This window comes from Lolium perenne, chromosome 3 (assembly GCF_019359855.2).
Source record: "Lolium perenne isolate Kyuss_39 chromosome 3, Kyuss_2.0, whole genome shotgun sequence".
Lineage (NCBI taxonomy): Eukaryota > Viridiplantae > Streptophyta > Magnoliopsida > Poales > Poaceae > Lolium > Lolium perenne.
The window spans coordinates 283,135,104-283,153,560 of NC_067246.2; the positions used below are offsets into that span (position 1 = coordinate 283,135,104).

The 18,457-nt window shown below is 47.4% G+C and overlaps 3 protein-coding genes across 3 annotated transcripts; 1 reads left to right on the forward strand and 2 right to left on the reverse strand.

The window, feature by feature from the left end:
* Positions 1–3,182: 3,182 nt before the first annotated feature.
* Positions 3,183–6,944, reverse strand: LOC127344314 (uricase). Its single transcript, XM_051370546.2, has 8 exons — positions 6,643–6,944; positions 6,469–6,561; positions 6,303–6,378; positions 5,014–5,123; positions 4,164–4,255; positions 3,868–4,041; positions 3,663–3,756; positions 3,183–3,534 (listed from the first exon to the last, which is right to left on the reverse strand). The coding sequence occupies exons 1-8, from the start codon at positions 6,841–6,843 to the stop codon at positions 3,451–3,453; spliced, it is 924 nt and encodes a 307-aa protein (XP_051226506.1). The 5' UTR covers positions 6,844–6,944; the 3' UTR covers positions 3,183–3,450.
* A 5,977-nt stretch (positions 6,945–12,921) lies between these two features.
* LOC127344313 (uncharacterized) lies at positions 12,922–16,082 on the forward strand. The gene is made up of 4 exons (XM_051370545.2): positions 12,922–13,184; positions 14,168–14,424; positions 14,922–15,373; positions 15,586–16,082. The coding sequence occupies exons 1-4, from the start codon at positions 13,051–13,053 to the stop codon at positions 15,841–15,843; spliced, it is 1,101 nt and encodes a 366-aa protein (XP_051226505.1). The 5' UTR covers positions 12,922–13,050; the 3' UTR covers positions 15,844–16,082.
* Positions 16,083–16,363: 281 nt separating this feature from the next.
* On the reverse strand, positions 16,364–18,181 carry LOC127344312 (putative UDP-rhamnose:rhamnosyltransferase 1). The gene has a single exon (XM_051370544.2). The coding sequence runs from the start codon at positions 18,010–18,012 to the stop codon at positions 16,537–16,539; it is 1,476 nt and encodes a 491-aa protein (XP_051226504.1). The 5' UTR covers positions 18,013–18,181; the 3' UTR covers positions 16,364–16,536.
* Positions 18,182–18,457: the final 276 nt, after the last annotated feature.

Below are 18,457 nucleotides of genomic sequence, written 5' to 3' on the forward strand. Positions count from 1 at the left end.
TGTCGACGGGAACGTCGCCTCCCACTGAATGAATATTCCGCCTTTATGAGACACACAGATGTCAAATCTGGGATTTGAACTCTGGTGGGCTGGGGGTACAACCACCCTCCTAACCACCCAACCTCACCAAATAGATGCAGATATATCGGTTGGCGTGCACATGGCCGTATTTTCTAACGGTTTTCCAAGGGATTTCGTTTAAACTGTGATATTTCTAACATAGGATTCATTTTAGTCAAAGTCAAACTTTAATATATAAAGTAATATTAACATCTGCAATGTTAATTCAATGGTATTAAAACCATCCTAAAATGTATTTTTATATTATATGCATTTAAAATTATAAAAGTTAATATTTTATATATATTTAATCAAATTTTATAAAATTTGACTTTAGCCAAAACTAATATGAATAATGCATCCTAGATTGGGAAGTAGGGAGCATATAAGTGGCACATGCAAGGTTAGAGGAGTATAGTTTGGTCCTTGTTTGGTTAGTACCAAGGGTGTGTTTGGCTTGTGCCCAAGATTAGCCTACCTAGCCAAAATTTTGGTTGAGCTATTCCTTGACTACAAGTTAGCTAATATTGGCTAAAAAAATAAACTAGAGTTTGAACTGAAGCATTGACAAGTCAAAAAAGTTGGCAACTATCCAAATAATAACCAATCTTTTGATCACAACCAAAAAAAAAATTGTAGGGTGTGCTTTGGTAGCAATCCAAACACACCTAAAATTTGATTGTCTATAAAAAAATGGGTGGGACAATTTCTCACTCAACTCGTTCTCAGTCAGATGATGTCATCAAATCTCGGTGGCAACTCATGTTGCAACTGATGATTAGCACGAATAACGAATCAAATCTAATGGTCTAGAATTTTTTTCTCAGATATGCACGAATCACGATGCAATCAAACGGTTTAGAATTTAACTAAGCACGATTTTAGTTCTCACCTAGCTAAGAACTAGCAAATCCCATGCATAAAAAAATTGTCCACCTGCCACACATTCCCTTCACAAGTTTCGCCGACTTTTTGGTCAACGTGGGGCTAAGTAATCTTTTACCACTATCTTAGCTAGCCAAATAGCCAATGGTTGGCAAAAGTTGGTAGGACATAAAAGTGCATGAACCAAACAGAAGTATAATCTCTCACACTTCATGCAGCCGGTCTACATAAGTGCAGGTTCTGACGGCGATCATATCCTGCAAAACGGGTTTATAATGGAGGAAAAAATGTCCAACTGCAGTGGTGAAATACTGTGTGAATTTTCATGGGACCCAAGCGGGGCTCAGAGGGCCCATGGCGCGGAGAGGGGGAGAGAGATGGATTATGGATGATGGTGGTCAAAGGGTTTTACGTGGCTGGTCAGAGCAGCATCTCCGTCATGTGCCCCAGCTCGAGCCGGCCGCATCTGCAAGTACCGTACGTATCCAGCCAGCTCGGAGGTGGAGCCAGGGGGCACCATGCACAGCGGGGACTGATCAATGGCGCCAGGCTGCCATGTCCGACTGTGGGCGCCATGTGCCGATGCGCATTCAGGCGACTTGCCAATGCCTGGACGGGAGCGCCGGATCCCCTGGCGACGTTTAACCGCGAATCCAGGCGGCGTTGCATAGAGGATCGATGACCAGCCAGTGGCCGGCCGGACGGCGCGGAGGCGGAGCCGGAGCCCATGATTGGGGCTGGGCCAGGCAACCCCCACCGGTGAGCAGTGAGCTGATGGCGGGGACCGGTGGAGCGCCATGAAAACGTGCGGTGGTCCTCATCCTCCTCCACGGCTCGTTCGGAGTAGGAAAATCGGGCGGCGGCGAGGGGCTTTCGGCGTGCATGCGCGACCTTGGCTTCTCCGGCCGATTTATTGCTCGCCGTTGGCAGGTGGCCGGTAGGTGGCCGGGGAACAATTTCTCTGCCCGCATTGGTGGTGCTATGGCCGACGCCTCTAGCATGTGGGGGAAGAGAGCCTCTTTGATGAAACTGGCCATGTTCTGTTCTCCTCTCTGTCTTGTGTAGTACAGTACGTGTGCCGATAGCGCCGTCGATCTACTCCCGATCTCGACGAGTCAAGTACGTGCGGTGCAGGCGTGCAGCAGTACACTCTACTTCTACGGTTCTACCGGCGGAGAATAACCGCGTCGGCGGCGGGCGCTGTTACCAAGGGGACAATCATCTACTGCTAGTGCTAGTGCGTATCGGTCAATATTGCTCGCAAACACCAGTTTGACTAACACTAACACAAGTACTGTACAGTATAGCTTCGCTGTAGAGCAGACCTGAGCTCCCCCAGAAACACCACACAGGGTTAATCCACGGCTTAAAAAACATATTGGAGTTCACAACAGGTTCAGCGTCCTGTACTCCTGTGTCTGTCCAAGCTTGAAAATTGATTTTTCAGTCCATCCTCCGGCCCCAAAACCAGCTTTGTTGTGTAGCCCATATCTATGGCCCATACCATAATTTTGTGTGCATGGCCTCTAGTGATCAGCCCAGTAGTGCCAGATTACTAAGACTAAACAAAAAAAAATTCAGTTCAGTATTTTTTCAGTTCAAGTTTAATATTATAATTTACTCCCTCCCTCCCAAAATATAAGGCGTCTAAGGATTAGTTAAAAGTCAACGTTTTTTTAAGTTTGACCAAATTTATACACAAAAATATGAACATTTACAGTACCCAATCAATATTAATAGATTCACCACAAAATATATTTTCTTAATGTATGTATTTGGTATTGTAGATATAAATAGTTTTTTCTAAATATTTGATCAAAGTTATTAAGATTTGACTTTTGTCTGATTCTTAAACGCCTTACATTTTAGGACGGAGGAGTATATATTATTTCCTCCGTCCTAAAATGTAAGTCATCTAACAATACTCGAAAGTCAACATTTTCTAAGTTTAACCAAGTTTATACACAAAAATATAAATAACTACAATACTAAATAAATATCAATACATTTACCATAAAGTATATTTTCTTAATGTGTTCATTCAATATTATAGATGTAAATATTTTTTAACTAATTCTTGGGAGTACAAGCCGTCTACGAATTTAGGTGAGGCAGGACCCAGTCCACAAGGATACTGCAGGGTTTTCAAGTACCTTTTGGCAATTTCAGCTTTTTTTAAAAGTTTAAACAAATAATAACTACTTTTTATCTACTGCAAGTATTTGTTTCTACGAATATTGATGAGGCACAACGTTTATTTCAGAGTATTTTTTACCAACAGTGTACATAATTTACAATGGTGGAAGCTCTAGCTGGCCATGTACAAGTCGTTTGCAAAGTTTACACCATTTTCCCTTTCGCAAGGGTTTGTGCTTGCTCTTTTCCTTCGTGTCACTTTGTTTATTGGTGATTTTCATCTTGTAGAAACCAAACCAAATCATAAACCTGGCTACCGGTCTTGGTTGAAATTGCTGCTTTTCCTCGCAAACGAGAGGAGCAAAGAAATCACAGCTTTGAGTTGGCACGGGTCAACGTTGCTTCAATGGTTCCATGTGGTTCATCGGTCGGCATGTACACATCATCAGCAAACTGCACGTTGAAACAATTCAGTTAAAGTGGGTATGGCACGAGAGTTCTGAAACCCACCATAAGCCATCAGAATAAAACAGCGGGAATGCAAACATGACAAACACAAATGTGGTAACCATTTTTCTCACCTTCACTAATCCTGGATTTTCTTTCCCTGATAGATTCACAGGAAGAAAGTGGAGGTTTGGCATCCGAAGCTGAATCGATGCTATGTCTGGGAACCTGGGAATCGAAATGACATATTCAGTGCCTACATATAAGTAGGGGCTAAATATGGCTGGCAAAAAGCTACAGCAGATAACAGGTTAACGGCCAAAACCCAAAGTTGCAAACCTGGTAAGAACTTCTCTGCCCATGAGGTATAATGTATTCTGCACTGACGGACTATATACTCCAACATCAGGAGGACCAAAGAATGTGTCTGCCAGAACTTTCTTTAGATCCTGGTATCTTTGCGTGAAGCAAAACGGCTTGGATGGAAGCTGGGAAACATGCTCGAATGGATACCTGGATATAGATAATTAAAAGAGAATGCCACAAGTTACTACTGGAAATAATAAAACGGGTTGAATAACTATCAGCAGATTTGGAAAAGAGAAATTTCCGGGAAGATGGTAAGAGTGCCAAACCTCCACCAAGCAGTTACTTCTGTTGCCACAATTCTCTCTCTTGTTTCAGGAAGAAGCGTGTAGCGGTCCCTAACAAATCCTTCAAATCCAGACTGAAATAGACAAGGTGGTGAGAATTAAGCATTTATGACTTGCAGCTGCAGCATATTTCAAAGTAAACTAATTCTGCTTCAGTTTTTTTTTACATTTCTTTATACTTTAATGGAACTTAAATAGTTAAATTATTTTGCCTCGGTGATACTTGAGCTAACTAAGGGCAAGCCTGCACCAGCTCGACCAAATCCTGGCATCACCAAATTATTGGCAAAGGAATCCGCCGCCCCTGGGTTCCCCACGAATTGGCGAAAAAATGAACTGTGTCTCTCGGCTTGGGCTGAGCTAGCTAAAAGTGCACGGGGGTACAAAATTTGGAGGCCAACCAAACAGGAGCCAAAGGGCACGGGCATACAATTTTTTTTGGTAAGGCCATCGTTGGCTCAAAACCAAACATACCCTAAGTGCCAGCTTGCTGACATGTTGCATAAGATGATCCCCAAAAGTTGACATAGATGCGGCCTAGAAGTCCATTCATGTTTGAACGGTCTTCTACAAGGACTGACTCACAAGTCACAACCCATGCACAACCACTAAGAAGGTAACTTCTGGTACGGCCACATGTATCTTCCTAACTAATGATCTCCTAGAAATCTCTTTCATATCAGAATCCATAACTTACACAACTATGTGCTCCGAGTGACCTCACTGAAATGAAGTACAACTACCACGCTGCTATCAACCACAGATCAAGAAAAATATGGTGGAGTTCATTTCATTGAGGATGGTGGCATGAGGAAATAAATTAGATAAACACCTGAGTTGTCTTTAGCAGGGAGTACCCTTGTATCCCAGAGTTTATAAGCAGGCCTCCAGACTTCTTCACGGTGACCTCTGTGCTGTGCTTTTCAGAACCAAGTTTGAATCCTGAAAAAAAGTTCAATATATAAGTGTTATCAGACCACAATAAATGCCATTTAGCAGGAATCTTATAAGTCAAAACAAAGAGTTATCTTTAAGCAGTTCAAAAGAAACTGTCTGATTTTCATAATCCTTCTTTTTGACTATCAGTGTATAATACTAGGAAGGTATGCTTAAGAGGATAATGGAAGAAATAAAGGGACTATCTTCCCTGCACTATCCAACTTACAGTCAAAATGACAGAATACCATAAAAAAGCTAATTTTGGGCTGATGCACAGAAATAAAAGGTTCTAACATAGGCAGGCCTACCAACAGTAATTGCATGCTGAAATGTGGATAAATGTGGATCTAATAATAATAATAATACGGAGTAATAATAACAATAATAATAATATGTAGTTTAATAGTTGGAAGAAAGACTACAAATCAACCTCCAAAGTTGTGAATTATGCTACTCAAAATAAATGTGCGTTTCTCTATGCAGACTGAAGATGAAAACACTAAACTGACTCCCGGTTAATTGTAGTGTGACCAAAAACATCCATGATGATTATTGTGCCCCCTCCTCATGTTCGATAAAAGCGGCGTGATATTTGTGGCCATCTGCAACATAGAGATGGCCGAGTTGTTGATAGATAAGCGTTACCAATAACTTGCTGTATCTAACCTCCCTTGTCTCTATCTTTATTACTTTAACAGGCTGCTCCTTGTATGATATTTATTACTCCCTCCGATCCATATTAGCTGACACTAATATAGATGTATTTAGACATAGTTTAGTTCTAGATACATCCATACTAGTGGCAAGTAATATGAATGGGAGGGAGTATAAAATTTTCACATCAATGCATAGATCGACATGCATCCTCTATCGTGCTGATCTACAGAGGAGGCGGATCAGGATCACTTTGGAAGGTCTAATAATTTCTTCACATGTGGGTCGTTGACCATTAAAACAGCACAGTGGTATGAGGCGTGTGCCACATTGTTTTACTCAGCTGCTCATTGGAGCGGTTGTAATGCACTTTGGTATTGTTAAGTAAAGCCACTCGTGCAAGAACAAGTGAACAACTGATATCTGCCCTGCTGCAGAACAAGACCGATCATTGGCCACTTGGCCAGATGCACTCTTCCTCACGACGGCAAAATTAAACAACAAGAATAAGGTAGAAACTGGTCTCACCATGTGAATGAGGTTTCCCGTCGACGACCACGCGCTCCCATGGGCGCTCCACGATTGTGACTGTCGCCTCCGAGACCTGCCGACGCACAGACACCCCAAAAGTATCCATGAGAGTCCCACACGTTTCGCCTAGCAGAAGCGGAACCAAAGAGAACTCCTTAATTACCTGTGGGTACAGGGAAGTGAAATGCCTTCCGAGGATGACGGCGAATTCCTCCATGGACACCACCTCCGTGCACTCCTTGGCCTTGACATACACCTGATCGAGCAAAAAGGTAAACGCATCAAGAGCCAGAGCACGGAGGGCGAGAATCGCGGGGGAGGGAGTGGGAGAGCGCACGGTGTTCTTGATGGAATCGGTGGCGACGATGGCGGAGTTGTCATCGGAGGTGTAGGAGGGGAGGCAGTCGGAGACGAGGCTGACGGCGACGCTCCACTCGACGAAGAGGTGGCCGCCGTCCGCGGCGGGGCGGCGCCACACGCGCGAGACGCGGACGCGGGACTTGCCGTGCCTGCCCTGGAGGTCCAAGCGCCCGGCCATGGCCGCCGGAAATGGGGGATCGGATCTGCGCCGCGCGAGTGCGGTGGCTGTGCGCTGTGCGGTGTGACTGTGCCTCTGTCTGCGGCGGTGATCGGAACTGGTGCGCACGGGGCCGCTTTTGTACAGGGATGTGGGACCCACGTGCAGCCGGTAGAGATGGAGAAGTCACGTGTCGGAACTTTGGATTGTGGTGTTCCTTTCGTTTGCTGCTGACCTCGGAGTGGATCGAATCGTTGCGTCTCCGACACTATCAAGTACCAACGGAGCGAGAGAGGGCAGTGACACTCACCCTATCATGGATCAAATCTTGACACTTTGCTGCGTTAGTAGAAGAGATGACGATGTTTTCGTCGTGAGTATACATAATACATGCGTTGCGTTTATATCATTATATGGATGAGTGTATTCACTATATATTTGAGCAATTGTACATTTTGCATGGAGTGACCTTTGGGGAAAAAGGAACTCATGTAGCTCGAACTCTTCATTCACTTCAGAGGTCGAGTTTACATGAAGCTTGTTTTTTTTCAAAATTTAAAAACACAATTTTAAAGTTCTAAAAATGCTGCAAGATTATAGATGTAGAAAATGATGTATTTCTATGAACATAGATAATCTTAACCCGAAACGACTCATAATGAGATTAACGGAAATGACCAAATTTGACATAATTTTGAGGATTAATTCTTTACACAATTTAGTACTTTATATGCCATATTATGACATTTTTGTGCAGACCAAAAGAGCAGAGACTTTTTCAAATTGATAGTGTACATTATTTTTTACATCTATAATTTTTGGTCAAATATTTGTAAAACTTTAAAATGTCATTTTTTTCAATGGTTAAAAATCGGGCTATGTGTAGCCCGAGATTGTAAGAGCATCTCCACTCGTCCCCCCGAACAGGCCCCCGGCGAGCGTTTTTTCCATCCGGACGGCGAAATTCGGCCCAGTCGCGCCCCCGGTTCCTCGTTTTCGTCCGGATTTGGGCCTAAATTCATCCGGCGATCCCACGCCCCCCCCCCCGGCCCCCCGGGGAGCGCTCGGGGACTCCGGACGAAACGAAAGCGCGCGAAACGGCGAGGAAACTTCCCGCGCGTCTGGTGGCCCCAACTTGTCGGCGAGAGAAACCGATCGTCGTCCTCATCGCATCGTCTTCCGCGCGCCGTAAAGCTTCGCCGCCGGTCTGCATTCGCCGGCCACGCGGCGAGTTAATGTCGTCGTCTTCCGCGCGCTGTAAAAGCCTGCCGCCGGCATGCATTCGCCGGCCACGCGGCGAGTAATGTCTTCGTCTTCCGCGCACGCATCGTCTTCCGCGCGCACTAAAGGCTGCCGCCGGTCAGCTCGTCGCGATCCACGCGGCATTTAATCCCCGCGCCAGCCACGCCTATATACGCCGGTCCGCTCGCCGCGAGGCGTACCCCGTGCTCCACTCTCCCTTCATTCTCCCTCTACTCTCAAGATGGCGTTCTACGACGACGACGGCGCAGCCAACAACGGCTTCGCCCGCCGGTCTCTCCACGCGTGGGAGGGGCACCTCCTCCACCAGGCGGGGTACCCCTGCCCGCCGGACACGAGGCCTCCCGGAGGCGGCTGGCGGCTAAGTGCTGGCGGCGTTCCAATCCCGCCGCCGCCGCGGGGCCATGCCCTCGACGTCGCCATCGAGGAGGCGAGGATGACGATGACCGACGAGGAGCGCGCCGACCCGCGCCACCACCCCGACAACTACACGCGGTGGAACTCCTACTTCCTCCAGCGGTGGGAGCGGGAGCTGGCGGCCTACGACGGCCCGCCGCCTCCGCCTGCGCGCAACAACGCCGCGGGCCGCCGACGGTGGTGGGCGCGCCGGGCCGGACACTCGAGGCCGTCATCGAGCACATCGAGGCGGCAACTCCCCGGTGCTCACGATGCCCCCTCTATCGGCATCGAGGGCATCGGCGAGCCGCCGTCGGGAAGCGTACGGCAGCCACGGCGCATGGCTGCCAGCTCGTCGTCTTCGGATCGGCGTCAAGGTCATCCTTGGCGCCGGTGAAGAGGAGGAGGCGACGTCGCCTTCGACGCCGGTGCGCGTCAAGAAGGAGCCGGCGTCTCCGCCGGCGACCGAAGGCGCAGCAGCGGCGCCCTCGTCATCCGAGAACGACCTTCCGCGCCGCAGAGCGGCCGGAAGAAGACGAAGAAAGAGGCCGCCGCAAGCCGGCTCGCCGAGGAGGAGGCGAAGCGCGCGGAGGAGGCCGCGATGGCGGAGGCGATCGCCGTGTCGCTTGCCGACATGGAGGAGGAGAAGCGCGCGGACGACGCCGCACCGGATCGCTGCGCGCGATCAGCGCGCCAGAGGCGGAGCCAGCGGCGGCCGCCGGACCTCGGCCGCCGCACGCCAACTCGCCGCCCGCGCCGCTCCAACCGCCAACGACGATGTCGCGCGGTACCGCCGTCTGCGACACCTCCATCCGGCGTCGCCGTCCCCGTCGTCGACCTCGAGTCCTCCGACGACGATCGGTACAAGCCATCCCCGGGGTGGGGAGACGCCGGCCAGGGCGAAAGCGGCCGGGCCGCGCAGCCCGAAGGTGCCGAAGGTCGAGGACGACGGCTCCGACGGCGGCGACGACTACACGGTGTTCTACCGCCGTATGGGCATGTAGAGCGCCGTGTTTTAAAATTAGCGTTTGAATTCCCCTAGCCGAATTCGAAATATAGTCGAATTCGGCCTCTATGTATGAACTCCGCCCGTTTTAGTCTAAATATCATTAAATTTAGTCTATATTCACCCGAATTTTAGCCGAAGTTTGTCAAGTTTCCGTTTTTTAAATTCGCATCGTCGACTTCGCCTGGGCACGCGGCTGGGAAACTAGCGCTCCCCACGCCAAAACTTCATCCAATCCGGACGAAAATTTCGCCGGATTTGGGCGTGGGGAGCGCCAACGAGTGGGGATGCTCTAACCGCCCGCTCTCGCGCAATGTCTCTCTTGTGCAGCAAGCGGCTGGACCAACGGAAAGGATGAGAATAATCTAATCTCGAAAAATCGTCGCAAACTCGATTTCGAAATCAATTCAAAAACTAACCTATTGTATAACGGCCTAACACACGGGGGTCATGCTCTATAGGGCCACGGTTCCATGCTCTAAGCACGATGCGTTATGATCATGGCACCACGAACCGCGGAATCATACTGCAGAGCATGACGCCTTGAGCTACGACTTCATGCTATAGAGTATGACTCCTTACCCAAGGATATCATGAAAGAGGGTTGTTTTCAAAATTATCTTTTAGATAAATTTATTTTGTGTCAAACTTTTAAAAATAAGTTATTTTTGTCTAAGATCGTCGGCTGGACCTGGTCCCGGTGTCACGTAGCAGGCCCGAAGATGGAAAACCGCTGCCTGCACACAGACTCGTGCTAGCGTGGCAGCTGCAGTCCGTCGTACGTGTTGCAGCTGCGTACTACAGCCCGTTGTTTTCCCGTGACGCGTGTAGCAGACTTGCAGCCCACTGTTTCCCCGTGTAGCATTCTGTCGTGGGTGATGCCGTGATGGTTGCTGTTTCTAATTAATTAAAGAACGGAGGGAGTACTATCCTAGTACCATTTGCTTCAAACAGCTGATGGACCTTTGCATTTTGTTCTATGTCCTGTGTGCTGATCGGTTTTTTTAGCATTGAGTTTGATAACAACAATAACTCAGTGTTTTTTTTTCGGGTACAAGGCATCGACCTCCCCAATCCCATAGAAATCTAGAGGGTTTGATCGCCAAACCTCAGGTTTAACAAGGTGTCTCCAATCTTTTATGAACGAGGGGTAATGTTTTCGTTGTGTTAGTGTGTTCATGTGGTGTGGTGGCATTGGCGGATCTAGGATTTTAAATCAGGGTGGTCCATCTTAAAAAAAAAAAAAAAAAAAAAAAATTGGACACAAACAAACAAATGTAATTGAGACCATTGGTATTAGTTTGGAGACAATCGTCCAAAAGACTAACACCCATCTTGTTTCTCAACTTGCTCTTGACAAAACTCATTGCAGAAAATGCTCTTTCAACATTTGTTGTCGCCACTGGAAAAAGCACTACGAATTTGAGAAACAAGTACACCAAATTATGAACGATACGCCTCCTTGTTTCTAGCTTATCGATTCATTATCCATAACTTTACATTTAGACAATTAGGCATAACAGTGAGAAAAATCTGAAATTTCTTAATTGCTAGAGTTGGAGGATGAAGTGGGGCTGCTGGCCTGCTGCCTGCTTGCCTTCTCCACCCCACTAGAGCGACGAACGGACGGAGCCGGGCCGGAACAAACGCCGGTCGCCGGCGGCCTCCCTACTCTGCCTACTGCCTAGGGTTCAGGCCTTCGGGGCAGGGGAGCTGGGGAAGGGATCAGGGGAAGGGCGGCCGGGACAGGCTGATTGCAGCGGGGAGTGGCGGAGGTTGGCCGTTGGCGTGTTGGAGGCGAGCCGGCGGTGAGGGCACGAGGCGAGCAGGGAGGGCACCTGGCGCTGGCGGCGACGGGGGCTCGTTCTCGTCCAGAAACGAACCAAAGATGGGGGGCTCGCTTGGGTGGTCTTTGTTGGGTCGAAATTTTGCTCAGATGGGCTTTTCCATTTTTTTTCTTTGCTATATGGTATATGGGCCAAATCGAAATTCCAGGGTGGTCCATGGACCACCCTGGCCACCCTCTACATCCGCCAATGTGTGGTGGTGATGTGGACGTGCATATGTGAGTACACAATGTATATTGCGTTGTTTCTAAAAAAAGATGTTTCCTATTAAAAACCTTGAAAACCATCATAATAAATAATTTAGAAGAGAAAAACGATGAAATTAATTTCAAATATTTTGATGTAGAGTAACAACATTAACCGAAGCATTTATAACATGACATTGAAGACATGCTCGATGATGCCACCTAGCATGAAGAACAATACCATGTGAGGGCATCCTAGCATGAAGAACAATACCATGTGAGGGCATCCTAGGGCCTCCCCCGGATGCCACACTATAGTGCGCTTCCCGCTAGGTGGCATCCACACTCCATATGCCTCCCCTATGAGGGACAACATCTTTCCCAGGAACGCATACATCAGCACCCATGTATCCTTCCCGGGCTTTCGATCTTGGGGAACACAAAGGCTCGGCCTTTGGTCTCTTCTGCGCTGCTTGTTGGGGATGATGGAGTTGGGGCCTGCACTTAGAGGATCAGATCCAGGAGGCCTTGGTTCTCATGGGTAAGTCAATTCAAACTCGAAAAATATTCAAATTTGAAAATAGATCTTGATTAAGACGTTGTTCATATTAAAAATGTTCTAAATTAAAAATTGTTCAAATTAGAGAATTGTTTAAATTAAAAAATGTTCAAACTTGGAAGTTGTTCATTTTTAAAAAAAATGTTTAGAAATAAAAAAATATTTAAATGTTCAAATTTTAAAAATTCCTAGATTTCAATTAAAAATAAAAAAGCAAAGAGAAAAAGATAGAAAAAAGAAAAATTGAAAGAAATCATGGGAACCAACAAAGACCCGCGCTAGAAACTTCTAGAAAAAAAATCTAAAAGGCTTTCAAAAAAACCGGTCAACGCTATGTTGTTGTCCACGCTAAATGGGTCGACCCGAGAACAATCGAAGCATGTGCGGAGCGCTTTAATGCAAGCAAATGAGCGATGAATAGGGTTTCGGCTCCTTTTCAGCGAGCGCAAGCGGGGCGCCACATGCACATCAGTGCCGTGGGGTGTGGCCCAATAAAAAAAATACGATTCCTCTCTTTTTTTCTTTTTATTTAGATTAAACATATTTACATTTGAGAAAAGGTGAAACTTTAAAATCAAATTTGAAAAAAGTTTGGATTAAAATTGTTCAGATTTTATGTTTAAAAACTGAAAAATTTCAAATTTTAAAAATTCAGCTTTCAGAAAGTTCATGAAAAATGACCGGGAAACTAGAAACCGATCCACGAAAAGGAAAAACCGAGTAAACAGCAAAAAAAAAAATAACGAAATACCCGCAGCCGTCCGAGCAGAAACACGAAACCAGGGAATTACCGCGCCCCAGATAGGAACCACCGCTTTGCGCGCGGCGCAGGCACCGGAGCTTCCATCGCCCTGTTTCTAAGAATGGCGTCCCCGCCCTCCCGGCCTTGGCAGCACCCGCCACCACCGGTAGCCGCCGCTGCCACCACCACCGGCTCCTACTCCTTCCGCTCGTCCGGTTCGCCGGCCGGGAGCGATGGCCGGCGCCGGCGGATGGGTCCATCCTTACGGGAGCCGGCGGGCGGTCGTGGTGGTTGTCGGTGGCGGCGTCGCCGGCGCCCTCGTCGCCAACTCCCTACAGGACCACGCTGATGTCATCCTGATCGACCCGTAAGCATCAAATCGAACCCCTTTCCGCCGATCTATCTACAGCTCTGCACATATCTTCTTTACTTCTTACACCTATCTGTTATCCCCAAATATGGCTAGCCGATGAGTTATATCATGAGATTTCTGATAAGCTTGTGCCGAGACTGTGGGGTGCCTGATGGAACTGAGCGGATTGCTGATTACTTTTTCACGCATTGCTGAATGATAAATTCGTGCATTAACCCCATGATTTAGATAACTCACTAACATTAGTTCTGCCCAAATGAATCTCTCATAGATCAATCGATATTATGAGATAATTTTTAACAAGAATTACTTTGATTTGGTGGATTGATCTTTCACTTGTTAAGTATAAAAAATTGATCTTCCACATTCTGAGAGAGAACCTTATGAATCACCTATAATATCCGCCACCGTCCCTGAGGCTGTATTACTTTGTCATTGGATGCCCACAGTATATAGAAAAGTAATTATGAGGAATCAGTCAAACAGGGGTGAATACACTCCTTGTAAAGATGTTTGTGATAACAATAGTAGGGGCAAATTTGTAATAACAATAGTTTTTTTTAAGTGTATGATGATTATTGTTATCCATGTCTTAAATTATAGGTCCATCCTGCTTGAGATGTCCATGCAAAATTAACACTGATGGATTAGTCTACCTTCGTTGTATGTGATTTGATCGGATAAAACCTAACATTCAACTTTAACCTCTTAACTCTTACAACGGATGAGGTGGTTATGTAGTCTGTGTTCATTGTCGTTCGTCAGCATTGCACGTTGTATGCAGTAAACTGGAAAATTTTCCTATGGAAGAATGCTGGGAATGCCCTATCTTATTTAACATGCTTAGACAATTTTTTTTTTTCTGAGAGCAATATTTTGAGGATGCTAGCATAGGTCGATAACTCCAACTTCCCAAGTTATACTCTCTTCATCTTAACCAAGATATAATTGCACACCTTTCTCTCACTCGATTTTAGGAAGGAGTACCTTGAAATTCCATGGACTAACATGATATCCAAGGTGGAGCCATCTGTTGCTGAGAAGTCATTAATTAACCACAATGATTACTTAGGGGGCACTCAAGTCATTACAGCATCTTCTGCTGATGTAAGGGGAGATGCTGTGATCACAGCAGAGGGTCGTTTGGTGGAGTACACATACCTTGTCATTGCCACAGGTCACACAAATCAGTGTCCACGAAACAGGAGAGACAGACTAGAACAGTTTCAAGAAGGCAAGCCACCATGTTCTCCAATTGTTGCTTTCTTTCATAAGTTTATGTTTTATATCCACTTTTCTCTCATTTAGATGCACTGATAGTTGTTTAGACAGACCAGACAAAATAAAGTATGCACTCCACATTTGTTGGAAAAATGAATGTTGGGAACTTTTTTGCTTGAACTGAATCTGTTTACACAACAAACCTATATCATTTGATATGTTATGTATCAACAAGAATGTCTCAACAAAACAACTACCAATTCCTTGTTTTCTAATAGACTTGTCTACTCTAGCAAGAGCTGAGGATCACATGTATCAAACAAATGTCATTACGTCATAACTCAGTGCTTAGACAATAGAGACAATTTTACAATTAATCTGGGCTATTCTATACTATTTTAAGTAACGTTGTATGTACATATAACATAGTGAATGTTTCCTGGGTATGAGTGGTTCTTTGCAATGGATATTTTGAGATCTTGAGTATCTGATCTCATTTACATTTTCCAGATAATATGAAGATAAAATATTCAGGGTCGATTCTTATAATTGGGGGTGAGTCGTCAGGGGTTGAGCTTGCTACTGAAATAGCCATGAATTATCCAGACAAGAAGGTGACGTTGGTTCATGACAGACCAAGATTGTTAGAATCTATTGGTCACAAAGCTGGTGGCAAGGCACTGCGTTGGCTGAGATCAAAGAATGTTGAAGTTCATTTGGAGCAATCAGTCGATCTGGAGTCCATGTCGGAGGGAGACAGGCTCTTCAGAACTTCCTCAGGGATAGAGATAACAGCTGATTGCTACTTCTCATGCCTCGATGGACCACTGGGTTCATCATGGATTAGGGATTCCGAGCTGAAAGATTGCTTGGACAGTGATGGAAGATTGATGGTTGATGCAAATCTCAGAGTGAAAGGCCAAAGTAATATTTTTGCTGCTGGTGATATCACGGACGCCCCCGTAAGTTCATCCTGAATTTCCATGTCTTCTGTTGAACTTCCACTTTAATGCAACCAGTTATCGCTGATGCTATCACAATATTGACATGACTATTTATTAATTTCCATTTTGAAACAGCTGTTTGGTTAGTATAGTGTTATTCAGTTGTTATATACTGAACATACAGTTGTAGAAAGTTCTCTGGCGTGTAAAAAAAATATGCTTTGGCGCAGGAGCTCAATCAAGGATACTTCGTGCAGAGGCATGCCATGGTAGTCTCCAAAAACATTAAGCTCTTGATTGAAGGGGCCAAAGACAGTAAGCTATTGAAATACAAGCCTTCATCTACAACGCCGATGGTGTCACTGGGTAAGACGGATGCCGTGGTGCAGTTATCCTTTGCCATGGTCGTAGGGTACCTTCCTGCGATGTGGAAATCCCGGGACTTGTACCTGAACAGAACAAGGACTCTTCTGGGGCTTGCACGGTGAAAGGTAACTTTATCCTCACGCTTCAGATGATCTGGGGAATTTGTGTGCAGTAGGTGACAATTTTGGCTGAAGGGATTTACGCTGCTAATTTGACCTTTTGGTTGTACACACGCCCGTGTTGATATTTCTTTTCAATGTAACAGTGTGGTTTTTATTGGGTTGTAAATTTGTAATGGCAAACGCCTTAAATCACGTATAGCTTGATTCACTTAATTCAAAGGGGTTTTTATCGTGCTGAATGCTCATGCGAAGTTTCGGTAGTGTATTTTGAGCTACAGGAAAAAAAAAACAAATTTATGGCTGTGTATAGGAGCATATATTTGTCAGAAATTTGTCTTTTTTGTACAATTCAAAATACAACATACTTTCCTCCAAAAAATTTACCGTACCCTCGAAATGTTTATATGTATGTTCGTATTTAATTTCAATTTTTTGAAATACAAGAAATATGATTTTTTGAAACTCAGGAGAACTGGTGCTCATGTGCCAAAGGCACTTTCGAGTTTTTATTATCTGGGTATTTGCAAGTTTCATTCCATGTCTTTATTTCAATTCAGGATGTAAGTCTGGTAACAGTACTACCTTTTCCAGACCCAGGAGCCAATAAAACAACTGATCGCTAACTGACTAGAGAACACAGCTGAGTGTACTTATATGGCACCTGAAATGACACAACCCTGAACCAAAATGGCACTATAGTTTGTTCTTTCTACTGTACTCAGACAGGTGCCTGAGAAAATCCCGCACGCACTGATCATTCACCTCGTCATCTCCAAACACTTTGGCGAGCTCCTTCACCTTAGCCCCGAACTCCTGGCCGTCGTCTTCCACCATGACCTTCCTCAGAGCCGCGGCGATGTCGCCGGGCGCGAATGACCCGTCCTGCTCATCCCGCACAACCTCGACGCCGATCTTCTTGTCCACCAGGTTCCTGGCGTTGAGGCCCTGCTCGAACATCAGGGGCAGCAGCACTAGCCTGACGCCCTGCGCGAGGCCCTCGGTGACGGAGTTCCAGCCGGCGTGCGTCAAGAACCCTCCGACTGATGCATGTGCCAGGAAACTGACCTGCGGCACCCAGCCTCGGCAGATCACTGCCCGGCCGGCGAGCCGCTCCTCGAAGCCCCCCGGCAGCCCGTCCATGCCGGTGATGGCGTCGGTTGGTGGCCTGAACGCCCAGATGAACGGCAGCCCGGACGCCTCCAAGCCGAGCGCTATCCGTTGCAGCTGCGCGCTCGTCAGCTTCACCTCGCTGCCGAAGGCCGCGTACACGACGGAGTTTGGCGCCTGACTGTCCAGCCAGCGCATGGTCTCCTCGTGGCCGGCGACGTCTTGCTGCGGCGGTGGAGGGAACAGGCCAACCGGGATCACCGGCTTCTGGTAGAGCTCGCCGAGCAGCTGCAGCCACTCCGGCTCGAACTCGGCGCTGCTCCTGATGCCCACGAACTTGCACCCTTCGATGGACTTGGCGAACCGGTAGCCCTCCGACACGCCGGAGTCGTCCGGCAGCATCCCCGGCTCAAACAACTCGCGCGCCTCGTAGCCGCGGAACGCCACCGTGGTCGGGAACGGGACGTACTCCGGGACGATGGTGAACTGCGCCGGCTCCGTCCTGGCGTGCTCCCCGAGGCCGACGAGCGTCTCCGTGGTGCCGAAGAAGCAGAGCGCCGCAGCGCCGAACAGGCTGAGGAACGCGCATGGCACGCCGTGGCTCGCCGTGACCGTCGGTGCCCAGTACGACGCGTAGTCGGCGATCACCCAGTCCGGCCTCGACTCCTCCTCCTGGAGCAGCCGGGAGAGCTCGTCCTGGAAGGCGGCGTCGTAGGCGCGGCGGAGGTACGGGCGGAGGTCGTCGGAGGGAAGGTCGATGGTCGCCTCGGCCTGCTCAGACAGGCGGTCGACGCGCGGGAGAGAGATGTCCACGACGCGGATAAGGCCGGCGAGGGCCGGGGGGATGTCGATGAGCCGGCGGGTGTTGTTTGGAGTAGACAAGAGGGTGACCCGGTGGCCTTGCCGGGCCACGCGCTTGGCGAACTCGGCGAAGGGCAGTATGTGGCCGAAGGCCAGCCATGGCAGCATCACGATGTGCATCTTGCCGCCGCTCTCCATCTGACGGTCAGATTCTGACCGGAGCGTCGGCAATGGAGGATGGAATTTTCCAGCGGGGTGCATGCTGTTGATCCTTGGAGCTGAAAGATTTTCGGAGTCTCGTGTCTGAACTTTGCACTCGTTTTAGTCAAATATGGTAGGAAATGAAGATATAAAAATGGAAGCAGATCAATCAGTGAGTGTTAGCTGCATCAGGGATGATGTGGATGTGGCGGCAGTGCGCCGGCGCCGCCAACTCGGCATACTTGGATTGATACTGGATGTAGCATGGAAGAATACAATGAACTAGGTAACCTACGTAACATGACAGCGAGGCAGATAATGCAGAAGGATAGGCTGACGTTGGGCCCATGGCGCGCTGCAATCTCCGTTGCATCGGCGGACCCCGTAGCCTGTAGCCTGTATGTACACTGCGTGCATTATCTTGTACGTAGTACTACAATAACGAGTGGACGAAGTAGCCTGTAGCCCTGAACCACGCGATTCAGGAAGTCAGCCTTCCTTAACG

What these genes read in the sequence shown, in the direction of transcription:
- LOC127344312 (XM_051370544.2), bottom strand. Translation starts at nt 18,012, where the DNA reads ATGCACCCCGCTGGAAAATTCCATCCTCCATTGCCGACGCTCCGGTCA.
- LOC127344313 (XM_051370545.2), top strand. Translation starts at nt 13,051, where the DNA reads ATGGCCGGCGCCGGCGGATGGGTCCATCCTTACGGGAGCCGGCGGGCG. An exon ending in GATGTCATCCTGATCGACCC is followed by an intron (nt 13,185 to 14,167) that starts GTAAGCATCAAA and finishes ACTCGATTTTAG; the next exon opens with GAAGGAGTACCTTGAAATTC. An exon ending in GTGATATCACGGACGCCCCC is followed by an intron (nt 15,374 to 15,585) that starts GTAAGTTCATCC and finishes GCTTTGGCGCAG; the next exon opens with GAGCTCAATCAAGGATACTT.
- LOC127344314 (XM_051370546.2), bottom strand. Translation starts at nt 6,843, where the DNA reads ATGGCCGGGCGCTTGGACCTCCAGGGCAGGCACGGCAAGTCCCGCGTC. An exon ending in CCGATTCCATCAAGAACACC is followed by an intron (nt 6,562 to 6,642) that starts GTGCGCTCTCCC and finishes TTGCTCGATCAG; the next exon opens with GTGTATGTCAAGGCCAAGGA. An exon ending in GGCAGAGAAGTTCTTACCAG is followed by an intron (nt 3,757 to 3,867) that starts GTTTGCAACTTT and finishes TTCGATTCCCAG; the next exon opens with GTTCCCAGACATAGCATCGA.